The 24,549-nt window shown below is 34.2% G+C and overlaps 1 protein-coding gene across 1 annotated transcript in view; it reads left to right on the top strand.

Moving 5' to 3' along the window:
• The window catches only part of LOC134855075 (mucin-5AC-like), a gene marked incomplete at both ends in the record, with an annotated part of 38,532 nt that overhangs the window by 3,546 nt on the left and 10,437 nt on the right, over positions 1 to 24,549 (top strand). Inside the window, 26 exons of the mRNA XM_063871455.1 lie at positions 998 to 1,165; positions 1,622 to 1,775; positions 3,580 to 3,679; positions 4,524 to 4,638; positions 5,024 to 5,146; positions 5,872 to 6,058; positions 6,497 to 6,609; positions 6,815 to 6,979; positions 7,392 to 7,554; positions 8,027 to 8,113; positions 8,921 to 9,075; positions 9,434 to 9,549; positions 11,174 to 11,264; positions 11,999 to 12,203; positions 13,214 to 13,415; positions 13,841 to 14,033; positions 14,482 to 14,560; positions 14,824 to 15,006; positions 15,335 to 15,446; positions 15,779 to 15,896; positions 16,401 to 16,577; positions 16,791 to 16,955; positions 17,816 to 17,933; positions 18,578 to 18,801; positions 19,509 to 19,646; positions 20,268 to 20,401. Coding sequence (XP_063727525.1) covers positions 998 to 1,165; positions 1,622 to 1,775; positions 3,580 to 3,679; positions 4,524 to 4,638; positions 5,024 to 5,146; positions 5,872 to 6,058; positions 6,497 to 6,609; positions 6,815 to 6,979; positions 7,392 to 7,554; positions 8,027 to 8,113; positions 8,921 to 9,075; positions 9,434 to 9,549; positions 11,174 to 11,264; positions 11,999 to 12,203; positions 13,214 to 13,415; positions 13,841 to 14,033; positions 14,482 to 14,560; positions 14,824 to 15,006; positions 15,335 to 15,446; positions 15,779 to 15,896; positions 16,401 to 16,577; positions 16,791 to 16,955; positions 17,816 to 17,933; positions 18,578 to 18,801; positions 19,509 to 19,646; positions 20,268 to 20,401 — 3,785 coding nt within the window. The remainder of the gene's footprint in view (positions 1 to 997; positions 1,166 to 1,621; positions 1,776 to 3,579; positions 3,680 to 4,523; positions 4,639 to 5,023; positions 5,147 to 5,871; positions 6,059 to 6,496; positions 6,610 to 6,814; positions 6,980 to 7,391; positions 7,555 to 8,026; positions 8,114 to 8,920; positions 9,076 to 9,433; positions 9,550 to 11,173; positions 11,265 to 11,998; positions 12,204 to 13,213; positions 13,416 to 13,840; positions 14,034 to 14,481; positions 14,561 to 14,823; positions 15,007 to 15,334; positions 15,447 to 15,778; positions 15,897 to 16,400; positions 16,578 to 16,790; positions 16,956 to 17,815; positions 17,934 to 18,577; positions 18,802 to 19,508; positions 19,647 to 20,267; positions 20,402 to 24,549) is intronic.

Below are 24,549 nucleotides of genomic sequence, written 5' to 3'. Positions count from 1 at the left end.
TTAATCTATGAAAATTGAAAGTCGGAAAGAATGAAATTAGTTGACTTTATTCAAATTTTTTAGTGTTTTATCAGATGACTTTTGGCAACGTTTGTAAGGCCCTCTATTTTGATATGAGAGCTATTGATATTTTTTGATGGTCAAATGTCATTTTTTTGGAAAGTAAAATGCTTCATCTTATTTTGTTTTAAAATATAAAAGAATAATTTACGATGCTGTCTTTGTCCGACCTTTTAATTTGGTGCGAATAGCTTTCTTTTCTGGCGTTTCTTGTTCTCCGTTTTATTGTTCCGACAACTGAAATTATGGAGGAAATTCGGGTGTTTCAAAGTCTTCAGCTGTTTGAATTTTTTCAAACTTTTTTCCACGCAAAATCAAGTACATCAAATGAAATTTTTTTTGTCTAATTGTTCTAGCATTAGACTTAATTCGAGCGAGTTGAGCGAGTGAGCAGTCTTATAACAGGAGCAAAAGGTTTTGTTACAACAAAAACCGGTTGAAATTTTCAATTTTTCGTCTAATTTCGACCGAATAGAGTGACGATAACTTGTTAAAATTGTTGTTTAAAATAGTGGTAGTAATATTGTTTAAAAAACTAGAAACATTTTCGACTTTTTCTTTGTAATTTTTCATTTTTTTGTTCTTTTTTTTGAAAACTTCTGTTGTCAATTATGCCTTATTTAATAATTTGTTACGCGTGTGTATAGTTTTATCATCACACCACGTACAAAAAACGACACTAATTTGAAGAACTTAATAATTTGAAGAACTTTTATTTGTAGTTTTTTTGAATATGGTCGGGACGATTTGTGCTACTTGCACAAAAATCGACTATCCTAGTTTTATTTAGTTTTTTATTTATGCGTTTTGTTCTGTTTCTTTTTGTTTATTGTTAATCAATTGTTCATTTAGGAGGTTCAAGTGATGATAGTTTTGCTCATGTTGAATGTAGGTTTGTTGTTTATCAGAACTTGTATTTATTGTTTTTTTTATTCAGGACGCTCAAGTGATCATGGAAATGCAGATGAGTGTGGCTGCCCTGTCTGAGGGATCCCAGATGTCGATTGAGTTCACAGACGGAAACGGAGACCAGTTCTCCTTGAAGAATTACGGGACGTCCTCAGAGCCCCTGACCGAGATGTTCGAACCAGTACCAGCCACTGAGGTGAGAAAAAGATAAGAAAAATGGTTTTAAAAATGGCGAGGAAACATAGCGTAAAAAAGGTGAAGAAAAATTGTTTAAAGGAGGGCAAAAAAATAGCTCAACATGGAAAAATACATTAGTTTAATAATTAATGCATTCCTTTTCATAGCTACGATACTGATTTATTGCCCGGCCAGCGAATTTAAGGTCTGATAATAATCCAGCTTTCTGGTCAAATTCATTGTCCCAATCATTACAAAATTCGAACAGCAATACCGCGGACCTTTTTTTTGCATTTGAGAGCAAAAACGAACAATCAAAAAGAGCAATGCGAATTTTTTTATCAGTGGAAATATAGATTTTTTGATCGTAACAGGTGTAGCTATGATCAGTATTTTCTTAATTCACTGTGACTTTTTTTTCTACAGTTCTACAATGTCAAGAACTTTTTCCTAGGACTTTATTTTTATTTCACAGGGAGATCTGTGGTTTAACTTGGAGACAGAGGGAGACTACAGTCTGAAGTTCAATGACTTCCAGGGCTCTCTTGAGATCGAGATTGCATCTATCACTTTCAAAATCAAGGGATGTGAAGAAGGCGCTTTGAACGTCGACTTCTTGGCATGTCTCTGTAAGTCACACATTTTTTGTAACAATCAGTTGTTGAGTGCTTTTCGGTTTTAATCGGCTACAAACAACAAGACTGCTTGTATCAGAGTGAATCTCTGAATGTTCCGACTGCCTTACAACGTCTATCGATTAGTTTAACGAAATGGTATTTGAAATAGTTTAAATGTTTATGGAAATAGTGTTAAGTACAAAGTGATAGTTTTCGCTTATAATAACCATAAAGTTAGGACAAATAGCAGTCGCTTTGGAAGGATTTCATAGCGGGATTATTTCGCCGCTTACGCTTTATAGAACAAAATATATCGCGCGTTAATTTCCCAAACTGACTGTAATGAAACCCCCATAACTTCATGAAAAACGATCACAGGTGAAATATCGTTTTTTTTTCAGCTCAGGACACCAATACAATTCAGATGTTATAAAATTCAGCAAGAAATATGACTAGTTAAAAAATTTGTCTGACGAAAAAAAAACCACCAGAGCACAAATAAACCGTCACTTCCTTCGAAAGGCAGAGCTAAAAAATAGATATTGTTTTTCCAAATTGCTCTATAATGACACCAGAATAGCATGTAACCTTACGGTGTCCATTCGAAGCGGCCCTACAAATTTCTTACATCTTTCATACACCAGTTTCTAAATATGCTCGAGCTATAAAAGAATTTATTTACTGTTCCGATTTTCGAAAAAAAAGTGGATTATTTATGCTTGGGGTGATTTTTTATTCCTTCATTTTTCGAATTTTAAACTATGCATTTTTGACGGTAAGTTTTCAAATCATCTGAAAAATATTTTGTTGTCTGTAGATCAAATTTTAAAAAAGTTTTCACCTGTGATCGATTTTTGGAGAGTTATGGGGGTTTGAAATAGTTTTTTTTGCCTATTTGCATATATTGCATTTTTTTAACAGGCGTAAACTGCGGATTAATGCGTTCTATTTTGAATTATAGAATTGAGGCAAATAATTTGATCTGATTATTAGTATAAATGACGCTAAATACATCTGTTTGTAGCTTACTTAAGTAATTTTTTTACTTGGCCTGAAAATGCAGTCGAAACATGCAGGGCTTCACCCTAGTATACGAGCAGTCTTGTTGTTAATAAACATCTTGCCCAAAAAAAACCGTCGACGTTTTGTACTCCGAGGATGTAATTTGAAGCATTAAATTGCGTACATGTTCGCTTTGCCGCGCATGTCTGTACTCTCGTGTCGAGATAAAATATCTGTGATCATTTTTATAGATCAGAGGTTTTGCTTTTTCGGTTTTTTAAGGCTTGCTGGTACGCTTCACTATTTTTCTTTTAGGCTTGCTGGCACGCTTTACTGTTTTTCTCAAGTACATTGTATAAAAATTACCGTTCACAACATAATTGTTTCGATTTTCTACTTGAAGAAAGTTGCAATAAAAAGAATGACATTTTTAAAAAATGAGTCGTAGTTAATGTGTTATTTTTCTATTGTGACGTTGTCTTTTTTTATCATTGCATTTGTTTGAAAGCTTTTCATAATTTAGCGAATTTACTTTATTCAATAACTAAAAATGAGTATGGTCGCTGATTTTTGAACCATTGACAAGGAAAAGATAGAACAGCTACAGTGAAATGCATGGCCTACAGTGAGTAGAGTCGGGAGCAGATAAAACAAAAGTAACCGGTTGCTGTGCAAGTAGCACAGAATGTTCCGACCACATTCATAAAAACAGCAAAAAGAGTTTTTCTTTCTTTCTTCAAATTGGTGTCATTTTGTTTGTAGTCAGTTTCTTAATCGACAAGGGTGGTTTTCAGAAGATATATGTTGTTTGTAGCCTCAACCACAACTGAGTTCTCTACCTCGACTGAGACTTCAACTGAGAAAGTGTGTACTGAAGATGACGTCCCTCTGGAAGAGGCCTACACAGTCGAACAGTGAGTAGAGTACATTGGTTGGTTATTGATGTCATTGGTCTTTTCCAAAATGCCCCCCCCCCCCACACACACACACACATACACACCTAGTTGCATAAAAATTATAAACGCCCCCTCACAAATGTAGTTACACTGTGATTTTACTAAAATGGCTAATCCATTCAAATAGTAATCCATTCAAATAGGCTAGGCTTTAACTAGAAAATTAAAATACGCTGCCAATGATTATTAAACAGGCCATTTAGACAAGTGATACCCTTTACCTTTGGTCAGGGGGTCGAATCCCTGAGCGGCGTCTGCACCCTCTTTCCCCTAAAATTCGCGCCTGAAAATAGATAAAAAGGCTCAAAAATGTGCAATTTTGATAGTCTTTGGTGCGATTGAATCAAGTGTAATAACATTTTTATCATGTGCGGTGCGGAAGTTCTTAGCACCGTTTGCTTTTTTCTTTATTATTTCTTACATAACAATGCCATATTTTAAACGATAATTGTCATAGTTTCAATGAACAGAGAGATAAGTTGAGTGGTTCATCTATGATAAGACAAAATTGAATTGAAAAAATATAATTTTTTGTTTGATAAGGTACTGTTTACTGATTTTGGAATTATTTAGTATATTTTTTTTGTCATAATAAGCTGTATTTTGGTAGCCAGATCGAACATTTGATGATTTTCCGCATTAAAAATTCAGTATTTTGACGCGATATTGAGTTTGCCTTTTCTAGATTCGATACAAACTGAGCTACATTAAACAATAATAGCTATAATGATCTGACTATCTTATTAAATAAAAGTAGATAGTTTTTGTTTATCCAAAAATGAACCATCGATTGTTTATCCAGAGGTTTCCCATCGAACACAAAGGTGGATCTGGCCCAGAATGATGACTCCACGATCGTCGAGGCTTCAGAAGTACCCAGCAATGTATCCGTTATTGCACTGGTGCTCTCTGAATCTGTGAGTGAATATTTCGTTTTGGCTTGAATTTTAATTCTCATTTTTATTCAAATTTATCCAAAAAAAAAGAACAGAAAAAACTCTTTCTAACAAATTTTTTTTTCTGTTCAAGTTAGATTCGAAATACTTTTTTTTCTATTCCGCTCTACGTAGTTTTGAATCATTCGAAGCGTTAAAATTGGAGCACAAATTTCAAAACAGAGTAATATTTTGATAGTCCTTGGAAACTAAATTAAATTTTTCAACGGTGTTTTAAAGTTTGATTTGTTGAAATATTTGAATGTTAGTAGTGCGTAATCAGATTAATTGTGTGAATTCACTACCTTTTTATTGTTGTTTGTGTTTCGTAATAAATTTAATTAGTTGAATTAATGTATTTAATCAGACGACTGTGACCAAAGTGGTTCTGGAGACAGACGAGACAGTGTCCTTCACAGTGGTCGTGGAAGACTCCGAAGGAACCAAGTCATATGTGACCGAAGACGGATCAACCACAAACGACACCGAAGTAATTGTAACAAAAATCAAACGTCGTTTTATTGGAAAAATTAACATAGAATTTAATGCGTTTGAATAGAAAAAAAAACAGGTAAAAATATGAAAAATGGTTTCCGCAATCATTGTCAACAGACTATAAACGCAATTAGATAAATGAACAAGCTTTTTCAGAAAATTTGGACTGTTTTTTGAAACCAATATTACCTTTTCGTTCAGAAAACTTTGTCTTCATGGTTTTTTAAGAGAGCTCGGATATTCAATTTGGTCCTTAAACAAGAAAAAGTTCATCAAGTTCAACAAGAAAAAGTTCATCCTCACCCCAACGCTCGAGGAAAACCTAGATCCGCTTCTGCCATCATTGTTGACTTTGTTTTTGAATTAACTGAAATTTATTGTTTTTTCTCGCCGACTGGTGTTGAAATATACAAACAAATAAAGTTTAACCTTTCTTTTTGTATTAAGAGATCATTTTATCCAAGAGGGAAAGGACCAACATACGAGCTGTACAGCTCATCACGGCGAACCGCTGTTGTGCCCCTGCTTAAGAACTACATGCAATTTTTTTGGTTACTTTTCTGGGCTGGGTAATGTTGCCTCACCCTCAAGCAAGGAGCACGGATCGTGGTGGGCCTCGAACATCCGACCTTTCGATTGAGTGGCGGAGATGTAACCACTTCACTACTGTTTGACCTATATCTCAAATGACCTTTAATGAACTCTGTTATGTTGTTCTAGGCAACCGATACCACTCTCACCGCAACTGCAGACACAATCACAATCATCTCATTGCTCGTTGATGACGTCACCAAAGTGTTGATTGTTCCCGATGACGCAACAGAGGCATTCTCACTGGACAGTCTCAAAGTGGTCGGCTGTGTGAAGGAAACTTCCACGACTAGTGTCGCACCTTCAACTACCACTCGTACGCATACAAACTAAGTGCACAGTAGAATGTAGAGACTTGCAAAAAGTTGGAGCAGACAGAATATATTAAAAAGAATCAATTTATTTTTTTCTAAATGCCCTCAAATTTGAACTTTCAGATGTATTTGAAGCCTATATTTTGTCTGGAAAAACCATATTTGCATCAAAAATGTATCTGAATTGTTTTTTTTTGAATAATTTTGTCTGATCCAACTTTTTGCAAAATTCTCACATGTACCAAAGATTTAATAATTCGAAGCTTATTTTAGATTTTTCGTATTTCATTTAAAATTGAATGTTTTTGTCGTTTTCTGGCTAGTGTTTGCGAAACACCGCTTCAACCCTGTGTTGAAACCTTTAAAGTAGAAAAAACTGAATTTTCCAAACAAAAAATGTCAGGATTTTTTTCTTATTTTAGCGGGTTTCTTATTTTTAGCGGGTGAGCCCTGTTCTGACATCATGGAGGAGCCATACACAGTAGAAGGAGTATTCAGTTGCGACATTGAAAACCCACACATTGTCAACATCGACTTGGGATCAGACGCCGAGGTATAATTTCAAGTTGAAGCGAACTAAAACATTATTGTTACTCTGGTACACCTTGAATCTGAGACGCAGGCGGTTGTGCTTTCGAATCCCACTCTCTTCTAAATTTTTTTCTCAACTCTTCCATTTTTTATCACGATTACACAATGAAAAAGTGAATTAATGTGTTTATAATTAAGTAGTTAACCAACAATGTTCCTCTCTTCAGACTTCGAAGTTGGCTGACCTGACAGTGTACGACAGTTCCAACACTGACTTCACGTTTAACCTCTTCTACTCCCTGGTGGGAGATGAGTCATCCACAATCTACTCTGTCTCTTCAGCTGGAGAGGAAGTAGTGGCTGTTGTGGACGGAAACTTGGTGTCCGGATTGGTAAGTTCATTTAGCTCAATAATAATCATAATCATAATAAGTTATTAATAATATTAGTTAACAATATAGTTCAATTTAATATTTTTTGGAAAGTGATATTTTAGTTGTTTGTTTTTGTCAAACTGCAATAAATGAAATTTGGTCATTTTTAAGATCGAAATGTATCGAGACCAAAAGTTTGTTCAACGCTAAAACTCGCACAAAGTTTCAAAAAATTTATATTAATCTATAATTAAACAAAAATTATTTCTCTTTCTTGCTTTCTTTTCTTTGCTTCTTTCTTTCTTTCTTTCTTTCTTTTCTTGACTTCTTTATTTCTTTCGTTTTTTCTTTCGTTTTTTCTTTTTTCTTTCTTTCTTTCAAAAACTTCAATGGTGAAATTGAATTGAAATTGTTGAATTGTTTGTTGCAGAAAGTGTTCCCAGTCAGCAGTGGAGAGGGAAGCGTCACTCTACCCACCACTTCTGAGGTGTCCTCGATGGAGATCAAGTTGAACCCTCTTGACCTTGAGGAGAGCAGACTGGACTGCGTGGACATCCTCGAAAACATCACTGCCGAACTCACTCTCTGCAAACGTAAAAATCTATTTAATTATCAATAAATTTAATTGCCAATAAAGAATTTTTTCAGTCTCTTGGATTGGATGAAAAAATTGGTAAGTTTTGGAAACAACATTTTCAAAAATTATCTGAGATTGATCGCTGCTAATTTTTATGTCATTCATCATGTATGATGTGAAATTTTTTACCTTCATGATTAGAAAACTAAATGTTTTTTTTGGTAAGATCTGAATATTATTTTTTTAAAAGTTTTTTAGTGAAGTTACTCGAGGCAAACTTAAGAACGGTGATGATTTATGTTTATAATTTATATCATCAATATATACACTTTGAAGTAGAGATTGTCTGCAAATGATTAAATAATCCATGAATACCGCCCCTATGTCCAATTATGAGTGATTTATCCGAAATCACCTATTTTTTCTAATAACTCTCAATGTAACTTCAAAAACTGTATAAATCTGACCAGAAACTGTTTTCTTTGCAGATGTGGAGACAACAACTGCCCCCGAGGAATCCACTGTGCCTACGACGACAGCAGCTCCTGTACCTACAACCACAACACAGCCACAAGGTGAGAAGAATGGTACACTTTTAAGCAAACATAAACAAACACAGTTTTTAATTTCTACTCAATCCTTTTTTGCTGTCCACGTTGAGCTGGTAAACTAGATCTACTTAAGGTTTTCTAAATGTTTGCTAGATTTTATTAATACTTGCTAAAACAACATAGTTCCGACTTTCGTAACGAAAGTAACGGAATATTTGTGCTCGAGGTGGGTTTTTTCTTCAGACAAATTTCAACTTATTATCTAGCCATTTTTGACGGAGATTTTTTCTATCATTCGAAAACTATTGTTGTCCTGAGCTTAAATTTGAAAAGATGTTTCACCTGTAATCATTGTTTGTAAAGTTTTGGGGGTTTAAAGATTGCCATTTTGGCCAATTTGGGACAATTAACGCGCGATATATTTCGCGCTATTAACGCGTAAGCGGAGAATTACTCCGTCTTAGAAATCGTTCCAAATTGGTTCAAGGAAGCTTTATGCCATGATTGATTTGTTAATAGGAGCAAAATTTATCACTTTGTACTTTAATATGGCGTGTGGGGGATAATTTTTACAAAAAATCTCAAATTTTTGTTCAAAAAAAATCATTTTTTTATTACAATTAATTTTTTCATGTTATTAACTGCTCGATAGACCTTAAAAGGCAGTCGGAACATTCAGGGCTTGGCAGTCTTGCGTAGATATTGGAGCGAGTTAATTGCTTTTTAAAGTGCCAAATAAAATAGAGTAGGGAAAAGTTATCTAAGTATTTTGACAATTTGAAAATAATTTTTCCTACATTGTGTGCACTAATTTTGTTTTCTTCTTTCCAGCCAAAGTGTGTGAACACGAAGAGTTGGAGTCCCTGGAGCCTGCTTCTCTCACAGTGAACGAAGAGGAGACAGAGACCGCCTCTTTCGACAGTTCAGATCCAGAGGGCACTCTGGGGTCACCAGATGAACTCCCATCTCTGTCTGGAGAAGACGAGGTCACATTTCATTTTATCTTTTTTTCCGACTTAAATTTTTCTCTCCGTTTCTGTTTAGAAAAATACAACTGAGAGGTATCATTCATTTTATAGCAGATTTAAGACTTAAAGTTTTAATAATCATGAAGAGTGCTTGTTTTGTTGAGAAATTTGTCTTTACTGTGCTAAGTTTCTCAAGGAAATTTAATTGCCTGCTGTTAAAGTTGTTTTAATATTTTTTTCTCAACTTTGCAAAATCTTCTCAAATTTGCAGAATTTTTATTAGTCGAAATATAGATTTTTTTAAATTGTAAAAAGTTTTTTTTTTAGAATTGTAAAAATTGTTTTGTTTGTCCCTGCATGTGTGTTAACTTTGCAGGCGACCATTGAAGTCGTGCTTGACTCTGTGAACTTTGTGAACTCTGTCTCTGTCAATCTGCAGTCTGCCACTGGAGGCTCACTCCCAGAGGAGGTGTCCGTCAGAGTAATCGTCACGTGAGTTTAACAACCCTCAAGATGCAAAAAATAGATAATAATAATCATGATAATAGCAATAAAAAAGAGGATAGCTGGTTATTGTGCAAATAGCACAGAATGTTCCGACCATAGATAGTCTTTAGAAAACTACGGTTTAGAAAGTTTTTACCCAACCAAAATAGTGTAGTTTTTTCTGCTTGGTGTGTTAAAAAGATCTGACTTAAAAATATAATTTAGGTATATCAGACAGTCATAGTAATATAGGCAATTTGGACAAGAATTTTTGAAGAAAAATGACTAGACAAACTTCCCAAAAAGAAGCTAAAAAACTCCAAAAACTAGTTTTACATGCTTAAAATTAGATTTTATGGTCTTAAATTAGGCACAATTCAGCTTGTAAGCCTATACGTTTACGCCATATTAGTTCCAATTTGCACCAAAACTCAAAAATTTCAAAACCGGTTTTTCTTTTGGATATTTTTAATGTCGTTTGAATCACAACTGAAAGGACTTCAATAAGATATATCACTCAACCCAGTCCGATGATTATTTGTGGTACCTGATTTTGCGTTGAAAACAAGAAAAAAACTAAAACACACCCGAATACAAAGTTCCTCCCCATTTTCAACGGTCGGAACAATAATAATTGACGTTTCTTCGATTTGGAGAAGATCTATGAAAGTGGTGGAGCATGTCTAAGCATAGTCAGTTTCTTTTTTTAAAAAAAATTCAGGTTCGATTAGATGCTTATTAAGATGAGATGGTTTGATATTGAAGCACTTATTGTTCCTACCATTGAAAATGGGAAGGAAATTTATATTCGGAAGTGTTTTAGTTTTTTTTGTTTTTTGTTTTCCACGCAAAATCATTTACCACATTAATGATCGGACTGGGTTGAGTAATATATCTTATTAAAGTTTTTTCAGTCGTTATTCGAACGACATTTAAAAAATTTAAAATTTTTTCCATGGTATCGAGAAAGACTTGTTTGAAATTTTTGATTTTTGGTCTAATTTCGAGCTAACAAGATGACCGTATTTGCTTACAATAGCTTATTTAAGCTTAATTTTAGCCGTGAAAACTTAGTTTTATTTAATTAAAGATAGTTTCTGGTGTGTTTATTGCAATTTTGGGAATCAAAAACTTAAAAATTTTAAAAAACTTTACAAAAAAATTGAAAAATTTCTTAAATTTTTTCAAAAATTTTTAGAATTTTTTTTTCGTTTTTCTTGTCATTTTTCTTCAAAAACTGTTTTCCAATTAAGCTATTTTACTATGACTCTCAAATATGCCTAAATTATATTTTTTTGCTCACATTTTTTTATTACAACATGCAGAAAAAAATGGCACCAATTTATAAATAAGAAACTTTTTTTGTATTTTTTAAGACTGTGCTGGGAACATTTGGTGCTACTTGCACAGTAGCCGGCTATGCTTGTTCAGATGTGGAAATAGAGCAATTTTATGGCTTGTAAAGATTAGGCCAGCCTTGGATGATAATAATAATTGCAAGTTGCGCTGTTTTTTTTAAACCACTTGGGATTGTAGGTTAAATTTTGAAGCAAATTCTCTAATTAAAAAAAAAAATTCCCGTATTTTTATTTTCATCCACTGAGGTTCTGAGAATAGAGTTTGTTTGCAGTTTCGGCGAGAATGTCCAGGAGGCTGTTTTGGAGGTGCCAGAAGGCGAAGACGAAGTCAGTGATGTATCTTTCGAACCAGTGGACCTTGACGTGAGTTCTTATTATGATTCACTATCTATACTTCCCTCGGAGCTTGTAATCTATTTCAGGTCTTTTCTGCTGTACGGCCCAAAAAAAAATTTTCTGTCAATTTAAAAGGTAGGTTTTGCCGCTCAAATGTGATAAGTTAAATGTAATTCCAGAGGAATGAAATTTGTTTTGCATCATGAAAAACAGAAGCTTGATTAAGAATTTGGCATTTTTGACCGTATAACAGAAAAAAGGGGGTCATTTATTACTAGGTAGCAATTTTATCTTTGCTCAACCGTTGATATAGTTCTTTACAGGGGTATAAATTATTTATTAGGTATCATAGTGGCGGGGAATTGGTAGCAAAATTTCACAAATACTCTTCTTAATGAAAGTTTCGATTGCTTGTTATTGTCGATCAAAGCATATTTCATATAAGTCAAATGTATAAGTCAAGTTGGAGCTAGTTTATCACTGAAATAGGTGCATAAGTTGTCGTTTTCATTACTTGTTTCGTCTTTTTTTTTCAAGTTTTTGCATTTTTATGCAGACAAATCAGTGACACTACCAAGTCGATATCGGTGTAAAATCCCTACAATATACATAAATTCATCAAAAAGTTTTTCAAATGACGTTCGTTTAATCAAAATAAGCCAAAAAAAAATTTCAAATGATACTTGAATGCTTTTTATCTGTGTTATAAAAGTTATTTTTATGTTATTGTTTTATTTTAAAATGTATTTTTATGTTTTTAGACTGACAAATCAGTGGTGCTCCCAGTTGAGGATGACGGAACAGTGACAATCACTCTTGGACCCCTCTTTGTGGCCCTGGACGCAGTCACAGTCATTGTCTCCCCCTCTCCCTCCGACGAGGACGGAGTGTTCGAAGATGGACTGGTTGTAGCTGTTGACGTCAAGGGCTGTGGGGCTGACGTGTGTGAAGAGATCGACCTCTCAGGTTCAACTCTTCCCCTTTTAATCAAATAGCTTCAATGCTATTCAGAATTCCCTCATCTGAATGCTGGAATTTGTCAAGCTATCCAAATATACCATTGCTTATGCACTTTCCGAATAACCAAACACGCCAAAATGGGAAAACGGTCAATAAACATATTAGTAGTCTTTTAGTCTAAGTGATCCTAAAGTAGCCTTTTAATCTAGGATCACTTTCGAGGATTCTTTTTTCACGAGAAGTGGACAGATCTTTAAAAAATAAGTTTTTGCTGATGTTTTTTCAAACTGATCAAAATGATTTTTGAGCCTCTCCTTAAACATAGAAGAGTCCTTTTTTGATTGACTAAGCTGAAAAATTTTAATCGCCATGTTACTAACCTTGGTACCCTATGTGGGAGCTTAAAAATCGAAGAATTTAAATCACAAATTTTGAAAGACATGATAGCCAACTAGGCAAGTTTTTTGCAGTAACCATTAAGTATTCCTTGCTTAACATTTAAGAGTCATGAACGCAGTGAACTTTCTTATATAGATCTCGCTGATTTTGTTTACATTAGCGACCTTGCGAGCGTTAGTGTATTAGTACTAGCCTTTTTTTTAACCTAACTCGCAAAAAAGTTCATTAAAGTGTCCAATTATTTGGTGGAATTTTTGCTATGATCACGATCTGTAACATTGGAAATTTCTTAGTATCTGTTCTCTGCTTCGCCTCTATCTTCGGGAAAAAGTCAGCTTCGTCTTTATGTTCAAGCTCAAATTTACTTTTTGGCGGTTTGTCTTTAAATTTCTTTCTAAGTTCAATTCAATTTCTTTGTTAAACAGCAAAAGCTTAAAGGTCACGAAAAACGTGATCGACTTCTAGTTTCGAGAGTGGATTTTACTTTTCAGATTTCCCAGCGGAATGAAATTTAAAATTAATAATTATTTTATCAAAAAAAGTTTCAATTAAAGCACATGAAAGTAGCAAGTAATGTGATTGAATTTTTGTATTATTTGTTCTAATGTTTTAAATAGGTGCCAGTTCCGATACCTCTCTGGCGGATGACGACTCAATGAAGTCCGGCCTCAAAATCACCCTCATCACCAGAGACGGAGAAGATACACCTGTGCCAGAGGATCAGACCTCTGTTCCTCTGGACTCAAGCACCGCTGTAGTCAGTCTGGAAATCGGAGCCGTCGAGGATGCTGATTTGACAACTGTTGTCATGAACATGAAGTGAGTGATGTTGAACAAATTGGGAAACAATTTTCGTTACTGTAAATTTATTTTACTGCATTTTGGATTAGAAAATTAAGTCAACATTTCTTGTTTGAAAATTTTGAAAACTGATAAAAAGTTAAATAAATATCATTAACTACCAAAAATTATCAACGAGTGTATGAATGATTTTTTACTATGAGGTTTAGTTTTAAGTGATTCATGATAATTTTTAGGCGCTTTTGAAGCCTCAAAAATCTTTATTCAATAATGTCTGTTCCTTGCTTTGAATTGTCTTAAATCTGATACGCCTGAAAACAGGCTAGATGTTAGTCTTATGGCGCTTTCTTAAGTGACATTTTTGGAGAAAATTTCCTTATTTCCAAATCTCTTTTGTGTAATGACTTCACTTTCCGATTTAAAGTATTCTTTTTTCTCTGCAGTTTCGACGTGGACGACCCAGCCGTGGACAGCACCACTCTCTCCTTCTTCGTCATGACGCAGGTGGATGAGAACAGTGAGCTGTACTGTGTGTCCAAGGAGGACCCAGACAGCTACATGAGTCAGCTGGAACTGGTCAGTGGGGGAGAAGAGTTGTCCAGTGAGGCACTGAGCGACATGGAGGAACACTGCAAGGTCAGAATCGATAACGTCACGAGAGAGAAATAGTTTACTTTATTAGTAATTTTTCGTTGAATTTAATTCAAATTTTATTTTTGGTAAAAGATGTTGAAGGAGTCTTCAAGAAATGTATTTATTTATAAAATATTAAAGATTTGTATTAAATGTTTGTATTTTTTGCTGAATTTATTTCAAATTTTGTATTTGGTAAAAGATGTTGAAGGATACTTCAGGAAAGATGCAAAAAGTTTCACCAAACCTCCCAAAATGTTTGAAAAATTGATTTTGATGAAAATCAGATTTTGGAAATTTTCCCAAAACCGACAAAAGAATATTTTGCAAAAATTCTAACAATTTTAATTTTTAATATTCAATGTATTAAGTTTATTTGATTAAAGATTTATTTAAAAATCGCAATATTAATGTATTTTGATGAAAAGTTTATTTTTTTCTTATTTTTCAGGAATTCACTCTGAGTCTGAAGGACGATGACGACTTGCCAGTGATGTTCGAGACCATCCAACTGCCAGTACTCAACCCAGGTATGAACAAAGACATTTGCATTCGAAAATCACAAATTTCAAATGAGTGGTTAATTCTAAAATTTATTTGAATTTGAAATGTTTTGAAATAATCAAACCTAAAATGACCTATATCTGCTCATTGATATTTTTACAATGGCATGTTTTTCTCTTTGGTTTTTCTCTTTAATGTTGCTCTGTTTGCAATAATTCTTTTTGATAAATTAAAAAAGTCTTGAAACGTCTTTCTTTTGCTGTTTTAAATTGTTGAGCTTCAATTTCAGACACCCCTCTGTTCGAGAAGCTGTACGGCAAGGACCGAATTGTCAAACTTTTCATCACAATCGAAGGAGCTGCAGTCGTTGAAGTGGCGTTCGGAAGTTACGCTTGTGTGAAGACTACCGTTACAACCGAGGCCACAACAACCGCACCCGAAGAGACCACAGTCACCACCTCTGCCGCTCCAGGTAATTCATTACGTAACAATTATCTAATAGATAGAGAGTGTCATTTATTACGTAACAGTTATGTAACAGATAGAGAGTAGATTTCGCTTGTTATGAGGTAACAGTTGCGTAATCAGTAGTTAGGGCTTGAAATGAATTTATTGGCAGAGAAAACGAGTGTCAGCAAATGAGCATCAATTTTTTTTGTCTTCAAAGTGGTAATTTGTAAATGGCTTTCACCATTTTTCAGCAATCAAAACCCGCCCAATTCAAATGTTGGTCATGAAATTAATAGCCTCGACGTTTGAACTTGAACTTCGTTTAAATTTGAAGTCTGGATGTTTTTCAGAGAGTTCAACTGTTTCCACAACATCTGGACCTGTCTGTTCGCTCTCTGGAATTGGCGAGAACAAAGCGGAGACAGTGCCGATTGACTTGGATGCTGTCGAATACAACCAGAGGTAAATTGTTTAGTGCCATGTATATCCTGCTCGTACTGGCAACTCATTCTGTTGATGAAAGATTACGTTATCATCAGAGTGAACAATGAATAGTTATGAAAGTTTAAATCCGACACAAAAATGATTTTTTTTTACAAATATGACCAAAAACAGTTTAAATATAATTTTTAAAACAATTCATAAATATGAATTTTGTTTGTTCGAAATTTTGATGGAAGTTCCTCTTGAAGTCTTCTGTGGTAATGATGTTGGCTGGATCCGGTATAGCCAGATGTCACTTAAATTGTTGCTTTTCCTTTTACTCGTGTTCTTCTAATCCCCCTCCATTTTAGGTTCGGAGAAGGTGCTCTGGAGGAGCAGACTGTTGAGGAGAGTGACTCAGCCCCTGATGCAGTGACTGTGGCCACCACTAGAGCCATGGCACCCATCATTCTCCCACTCTCTGAAGAGGTGAGAATCATCCGAGAAACGTCCTCAGAAACATCCTTACTTCACAACCCCCCCCCCCCCCCCAAAAAAAAGTCACTCCCTACCTCTTACGACAATCACCCTTCTTAAAAAAAACTATCATTCTTTCCTATTTTAAATTAATTAAGATTCGATTTCCCTCACTGAGAAAAAACGAATATTTAGAGGAATTTTGTGTTGAAAAAATGACCCTAAGTTTTTTTCTTATCATTAATAGAACTTTCAGCGAAGTGTTTGGTGTCGGAAAAGTTTCCTGAATGCCCTCCTTCCCTTCAAATCGGCGCTTGGTTTCGGGGAAGAGGACGCTTATTTAGTTCAAAATAACAGTTAATTGTTTCAGATTAATACAAAGTTAATGATGATCTGTTGAACAATAAATCATAAACTCAAGCAAACTAGATATTTTTCAATATGAGAACATGCCAAAATTTTGGAGCTTTCACCCATTGAATTACTCGCGTTAAATTTGTTTCCTTTCGTGTGCAGATTGTGCCGATCAGTGTGTTGATTGTGAACGAGGAAAAGAGTGCGTCGTACCAGAATGAACTGCTGAGCTTCCAGCTGTTGTTTGTGGTGGATAGTGACAAGATTGTCTACTTCACTGACGACGGAAGCACCGAGGAGATCCCAGCCGACCAGGAGGAGAACATCGAGTCCATCGCCGTGAGTCAATTATAAGTAGTAATTATCAATGCGTAATTACTAATAAATCATTAATATCAGTTTAGTAATTTATTTAATTCAAGAAATCTCGCTTAACCAGGTTATAACCGCTCCTAACTGAATAATCCACCCCCCCCCCCCTAATTAACTGCTAATTAAAAATGATTAATTGTTATAACTTGTTAATTTTTTTCACATGTCTTCTTCTCTTAGATTGCAACTCCAGTGCTTGAGACATCCAATGCATTCGGTGCCTCTGTGATGACCTTTGACCTCTCTAGTCTGAGTGATGAGCAGTTGGAACTGGTCACTGAAGTGATCATCAAACCCATCAGTGTAGAGTCAGCAGAATCTCCATTGAGCATTAGCACAGTGCAGGTAAACAAACACTCGTATCAAATAGATTTCAGTTAAATTTAGGTAACTAGCCATGTAGATCTAAATCGAAAATAACACTTTAGTCAAGAGACTTAAAATCATGAAAGCAGTAGTATTAAATCAGATTATGTCCACTCACGGATCAGGGCATGCCTCAACAAGCTGAACATCTTTTTGTATGTCCTTGGGGATATTGAAATGTAAATCAAGTTATATATCTTGTTACAATTTTTCATATATCACCTAAATGAATTCAAATTCAAGTTCAGATCAGAATGCGAAGGAATGGTTTTAAAACATCTGTGAATCACTGAAACTAAGATAATAGAGATTTGACTGAACAAAAAATCTAATTTGTAGGTGACACATATGGTAGATTTTATTGATAAAAAATTATTTGATTTTTTCCAGAAATTTTGAAAAAATAATTTCAAAACTAAATTATCAAATGATGCTTTCTTCACCTGAAGCAGTGAATAAGAAAAAGTAGTTTTGTCTGAAGACAGAAAACTGATACTTTTATCTTTTAGCAGTTCTGGAACTATCTGAGCTATTTGAAATGTTAAATATCGATCAAATGTTAAAGTGTTTTAGTTAATTGGTAAAGAATAAAAAATTTAATTTGTAGCATTTTTTTCATACAGAATCATTTTTTCTCACGAAGTTTTTTCAAATGAAATTGAGATTATTCTGTTAACTTTGAATTTTGAATCAAAGGAAATTATCAAATTTTGCTCAATGTATTGCGTACCAACAATGAAAAACAAGCAATTTTTAGCAGAACTAAACAAATTATTTTTGGACATCAATTACAGCGTGGTCATCAATCGAACTACATTTTTTATCTTTCTCCTCGATAGGTATACGGATGCAAGAAAGAGAATGTGACGGTTGAGAAACTGTGCGACGGAAAAGACTTGGAACTCCTGGTCCCAACTGGAGTAGTCCAGTACAAGATCAACACCGACACCGACGCAGGTTAGTCAATTGCGTTTAAGTTTTTATTATTTTTAATTTTGTCCTTATTTTGACCTTCATTACGAGGCCAAACTGTGCATTCTATGCATTGTAACTGGGATCCGCAACAGGCCAAAATCAGACTTGTCGCGGAATCCGCAACATTGCTACTTTTTGGCATCCAGTCCACAGTTTGGCCTCGTAATGTTCTCAATTCTCATAGATAGCAAAAAAAAAACTTTATTGTTGTTACAAGTTTTTGATTTATTTCGAAAACTTGACACAACACCACTGCGTCAGATAAAAACGACTTTAGAGATAAATCTATCTGAGCAATCGTTTAAATTAAGCTGCTATTGTAGCATTGTAGGTAAATTAACTCTTTTAGAGTGTAAGCATAGGGTTAAAATATTTTAAAGCATGAGGCTATATCAATACGTTGGTTTCCTTCCATGTGAATAAATCGAGAGTAAATACACCAGCCGAAATTGCGCACCCGAAAAGCATTTAAACCAGCCGAAAAGTTATGTCATATAAATGAAATGTGCATGACTTTCGTAACTGTTACATAATAGTTACGTAACTCTTTCAAACAATAAGTTTTTTCTGAATTATACTTCAGCTGGTTTTTATACAACCGAATAATTCATGTTCGTTGTTTTCAGTGGAAGAGACCGACCTGGACCCCTCAGCTGTGCTTGACACTGTCAAACCAGAAGACAACCCCTCAGGAGCCGTGTTTGCATCCGAAGAGTCATCTGGTGACTCATTCGAGTACTCGTACAGTTTCGTGTTGACCAGCGGACAAGACGACACCGATGAATTCACACTGAACGAAGTGGGACTCAGATTGGTGCCTGGATCTGGCGAAGCGTGCTACCCCACAAAGGTAGAAAATCGGTCAAATTGTTGTGTAAATAATCGGCTATGAGTTGTGTAAATAATAATCGAGTCTGTTCTCTTCCTGAAAACGAATTTATTATAAATTTATGGGTTAAAATACTAATAATTGATTGTTTTCAGGCCAATAACTAAAAAACATAGTTATTATATAACTTACAACTTACTTCGGAATCGAAGAAAACATCGCTTGGCGCGTTTTCAAAAGACTCTGAGAAGACGGTATGGTGTTTATAGGGGACTTTTTGTGGATTTGGGGTTTCGAAAGAGATGCAAAATGGCTGACCTAAAAAGTTCATAATATCTACAAAATATTAATTAAGTATCGAAAATTTCCCATAGTAAATAATTGCTTTGAAGTCATGATCTCTGTGCAAGCTCTTTTGTTCAAAGTTAATGACATAATTTTTAACTTTTGCCTCTTATTTTCTCATATTACCATATGTTGAATAGATTTCTTATACGATTTTTGAACAAGTTAGCCCTCTTGGAAAATACCTTTTTTTAAGTCGCCTGAAAACAGATCTGTAGATCTAATGGCCATCTCCCAGGTAGTTTTAAATTTACTAAAGTGTCGTTCATAGTGAAATTTCGTATAATTCTTATAAGAAACGCTTCGTAGGCATAATTTTTATGATGATTATGAATATTATAATTATTTTGGTAATAATAATTCGAGACAGAATAATATTGCAGGTGAAACTTGTGTGGGTGGAGTCAGGCGGAAAGGGATTCGCACAGGGATTCGAGCAGACGACAGACAATGAAACCAGAATGGTCAACACAGACAGCAGACCTCTCTTCAACCCAACTAGAACCCAGAGTCCCGATGCGGTAAGACTCCCCCCCCCGCTCTTTCCTCTCCCTCCTACATTCACACTATTGCTTCAAGTGCCAAATTATTAACCAAAATCTTAAAAATTAATAGGACAATTACAGTTCAAAAAATCTTAAGAATTCACTATTACAATTCAAAAAAAATGCTTTATAAAATGACACGGATATGCTTATCAAAGACTGTTGGTGATTCAGTTGAAATTTTTTTGGGAGGGAATTTTCAATCACCAAGTAAATAAAAGTATTTTCACGAAGGAATTCATGGCAATTTTAATGACGATGGTTATAAGTTTAAACATTTTTTTCATAATTTTTATTAGAACTTCGACTTTCAAGAAATTGTACGGTTTCAAAAACAGTTCCAGAAATTTGTTACAAATATCAAAAGGAGCATATTTTTTCGACTTGAGGTATATGTTAAATGATGATTTCAAATTAACCATGGAATATTTCAAATGCAACTTTGTTGCTGAGAAACTAATTTGTATTCAATAAAAATTACTTATAACTAAATTGTTACTAATAAATACTGATCACTAAATTATTACCAATAACTAGTGATAATAATGACTAACTAACGAATCGCTGAACAATATCATGATTGTTTTTTGTTTTCAGGCGGATGCAGTTGAATATGACATCTCGTTTGCAGAGGGAAGTCTTTTCAAACTCGTGCCTCTCCAACCTCTCGAATATGTCGAGAGTGTAGAGGTCATCTTCACAGAGAGCTCATGCACTGAAGTCACAGACCCGTTAGTGCTCATAAACAAACATTTTCCGTGCCATTTGTGTTTTGAAAATTTGGATTTTGTTAACTACAACCCCCCCACTATGGTACCTTGTAGCGAATCCCCTCCTATTAGGAAAGAAGTGAACACATAAGCATATACACATTTTGGTCCACTGAACATAAAAACGAGTCACTGAAGTCCCAGACCGGTTAGTATTCATGAACAAACATTTTCCGCAAAAACAACTTAAATAATAATAACAAGGTTAGCCAGTTACTGTGCAAGTAGCACAGAATGTTCCGACCATAATCTTTAAAAACCTTTAAGAAAAAAAAGTTTTTTTTTAATATTAGGGTAGTTTTTTCTGCGTGGTGTGATAACAAGATCTGACGTAAAACTATAGTTTAGTCATATTCGACAGTCATAGTAATATAGACAAACAGAACAACAGATTTTTTTTAAAAAAAATAACCAAAAAAACAACAAAAATTCATAAAAAACTTTCAATTTTTCAATTTTTTTTGAAGAATTTTTTTTTGAATTTTTGAAGTTTTTGATTACCAAAATGGCATTAAAATCTCCAACAACTAACTTACTCGAGCAAATTAAGTTTGAGCATAAGTAAGCTATTGTAAAAGGCCTAAATAAAGCTTAAATGGTCGCTTTAAATGCCTAAGTGCTGGCTCACTTTATTAGCTCGAATTTAGACGAAAAATCAAAAATTTCAAACCTGTTCTCTCGAAACTGGGAAAAAGTTTTCCAATTTTTTAAAAAATTTATTTTGAATTACGACTTAAAGAGCTTCAATATGATATATCACTCAAGCAGTCCGATGGCTATTTCTGGTACTTGATTTTGCGTGGAAAACAAGAAAAAAACTAAAACACCGGAATACAAAATTCCTCCACATTTACAATGGTCGGAACAATAATTTGTTTGCAATTTAGTGTCCAACAAAATATTTCGATTATGGGCAACAATAATTTTTTTCATACACAGTTACAGCCAATAAGTGAAGACACCGAACCGTTAGTAAGCGTGAAACGAAAATAAAATACAGATTTTTTTTATCTAATGGATTGCGGTTTTTGTTCTTTTTTTTGGTTCAAGAGCTTTTTTGGTACAAGAGCTTTTTTTTGGTACAAGAGTCACCGACCTGTAAGTAATCTTATAATTTTTTTGGTATAAGAGTCACTGACCTGCAAGTAATCTTAAATAAAAAAGTAATTAAAATTTCTTCTTTCACGTTTTGTCGCCGCTTTTTGTTTACAATTTTTTATTGGAACGATCCACTGACCCCTTAGTGCGCCAAAAATGCGAAAGATCATCCGTTTTTCCAACCGAAGGCACGAGTTTTAGTGTAAACCTGATTGGTTAATAAAATAGCTTATCTAGTTTTTTGCGGTTTATAAAGCGCATTAAAAATTATTACGCATTAAGCGTTATCAAATCAGAGCGTAGACTTTTCTCTGGTTAACAACTAGTTTAACAAAATAAGTTGAATCACTTGACAGTGCTCTTCACCTGACATGATTTTCCGCTTACATGCTCAATTTCATGAAAATTCAAGTTTAACTACTGGCTGGATACTAGTGACTACAGTGTTCTTACATAATATTTTTTTTGCACATAAACGTATGACCCTCGGAATAATCAAATTTTTGGTTTTGACCGTTTTTCTGAATCTTTTGAGTTTTCCCGAAAACCAAACTCTCCAATATAACATTATGGACTCAATGAATTTAAGGGGTAGTGGGAAGCGCCCGTGCATTAGCTGCCACTCAAGAATTATTTAACAGAAAAAGTTATCGCCCTCGGAATAGTGAAATTTTTGATTTTATGACCGTTTTTTTAAACTTTGAATATTCTCGAAAACTAGCTTGTTTTATTTCAGATTTTGTTTAAGCGACCACGCCCAATTTTTTTCTGATATGAAAAGGGTTGGCCATCGGAAAAGTCAAAATGTTGATTTTTGGACCGTTTTTTTAAAAAATGTTTTTAACTTTTCTCGAGAACTTCCCTCCCAAATCTGAGATTTTGGGTTGAATCGAAATCACAAGCTGCGTGAATCACTTCCGCATAAACGGCTACGCCCTATTTTTTCACACATAAAGCTATGATTATCGGAAATGTGACATTTATCTCAAAATTTTTGATTTGTTGACCCTTTTTTTACTACTTATCTTGTTAACTAGCATGCCAAATCTGATAACATACGTTTAATCGACAAAACAGTTTGTTAAGAGCTTACTTTTATAGTTTGATACGCTCAGTTTTTCTGAGAAACAGTTGTGGCTTTCAAACAAATGAAAGTTTTAAACTTAGACCGTTTTTTGAGTTTACTCGAAAATTACCGCGCCAATTCTTAGGTTAAGTGTTCAATCGAGAAATCTGATTATGGGATTTTTCTCTATTTTACGAGCCACGGTCTGCTTGTAATGGGAAATATTACCGGTTTTTGGAAAGTTTAATTTTTGATTTTGACAGTTTTCTAAAAACTTCTTGAATTTTCCTAAAAACCAGAAATGGTTGCGCCAATTTTTCCTACAGAAGCGTCTTTCTCCTATTTTTTGTACGAGAAAGGTCAGGGCTTCAAAAATTGCAAAAGTCAAAAATTTTGAGCCAGAGGTGTATTTCATCGAGACTTTTTTTGGTTCACCTTGTTTTTTTTTCAACTTTTTTTTTCTACTTTTTTTATGATTGTTGTGCATCGCGAGTCGTGCGAAGCTCGGCTTCGCTTTTGTGTTATAAATTGTTTCGGCTATAGGTCTTATTTATCATCATCAATCATCATCGTCATCATCCTTATTTGAGTTTGTTTATCACACCCTTCATTGGATTCAGAGGTGTAGAACTTATTTATTAACTTTTTTTTCAAAAAATCTTAAAAAAAAACTTCAAAGAACCCACTGGGAAATCGTCATTAGAAAAAGCATGCCCGATTTCAATCGATTTCGTTCTTTTCTACCTGATATTGAATGTTTGCGTGGAATGATTTTTCCTTTTGGAAATGTATATCGATTCTCTTGGTATTTTTTTAATATTTCGAGCAGTTCCTGCATCCCATAATCGAATGTGTTTTTTTTCACGGATTAAATTTTTTGAGGAACATATGCTCTGATACTCTTGATTGTTTAAAATAGCTCGTTAATTTCATCTTTTTTGTCGTTCTCAATTACGACAAATGTTTAGAACACATATTTCTCAATCTGATGCTCCTTGAAACAGGTTTTTGCAAATTTAAAGCTAAAATACTTTCAATGGAATTTTGTTTTCGATTTTTCACAGTATTCTTTTTATGCGTTTTGCTTTTGATTGCTTATTTTATATTAAGGTCATTCGTGGAACACGGCAAGTGCAAATGATATCGTCCGTTTAGCTCAACTTGGCTATAGCTCAAGTTTGAATCCAGTCTAGTTTATAGTTTAGTTTAGGTGTATTGTGTATAGTTTAATGTTTTCGGAAATAAAAAACAACGTATGATACTTATAATCTTTAAAGTAGTATAAAAACAAAATTTTGGAGTTGTAAAAAATCAGCGTGGAAGTAACTCAGTGACTACTATGCCGTAATTTTATTTTTGGAAATCTTAATAAGTTGACCAGTTTCTTAGAAACTGCGAGTTTTTTTGCTTGAATCCAAATCTTGTATCCTATATATTAAATGGAAGTCGGAATTTGCTCTGGACTCATTGTTTGATATTACAGTCTTTTAATTTTGTCGAGCGCAATGCTTAAAAAAGTTCTCTAAGCTCAACGCTTAAGAGAAAGCCAAGGCTGTTCTAGAATTCAAAATTTCATCGCTTCAATAGCTGGCCTGAATAACAACTTTTTTCCTAAGCAGTCCAAGCGATGAAAACTACTTCGAAATATATCAAAAGTTTCATTTTTTTTAATATCATGCTTAGACAAAACTACTTCTTTGCGACAATTTTTTTCGCTTTGATAGCTTGCTTAGAAAAACTTGAATCTTCGGAAAACCGATTCGTTCTATGACTTAACTTGATTTTTTTTCACGTTTCATCACTTCAATAGCTTTCCTGAAGTACTATGCTTTATTGCGGTGCAACCACAGCTCTGAAAATAACTTCAAATTTCTTAAATTACTGGAACATCGAAAAACCTGAACTTTTCGCCAACCAATTCTCCCTTTGAAATAATCTGCAAAAT

This window comes from Symsagittifera roscoffensis, chromosome 10, assembly GCF_963678635.1.
Source record: "Symsagittifera roscoffensis chromosome 10, txSymRosc1.1, whole genome shotgun sequence".
Lineage (NCBI taxonomy): Eukaryota > Metazoa > Xenacoelomorpha > Acoela > Convolutidae > Symsagittifera > Symsagittifera roscoffensis.
Note: the sequence above shows the minus strand (reverse complement) of the source record. Positions and strands in the feature narration are given on the sequence as shown.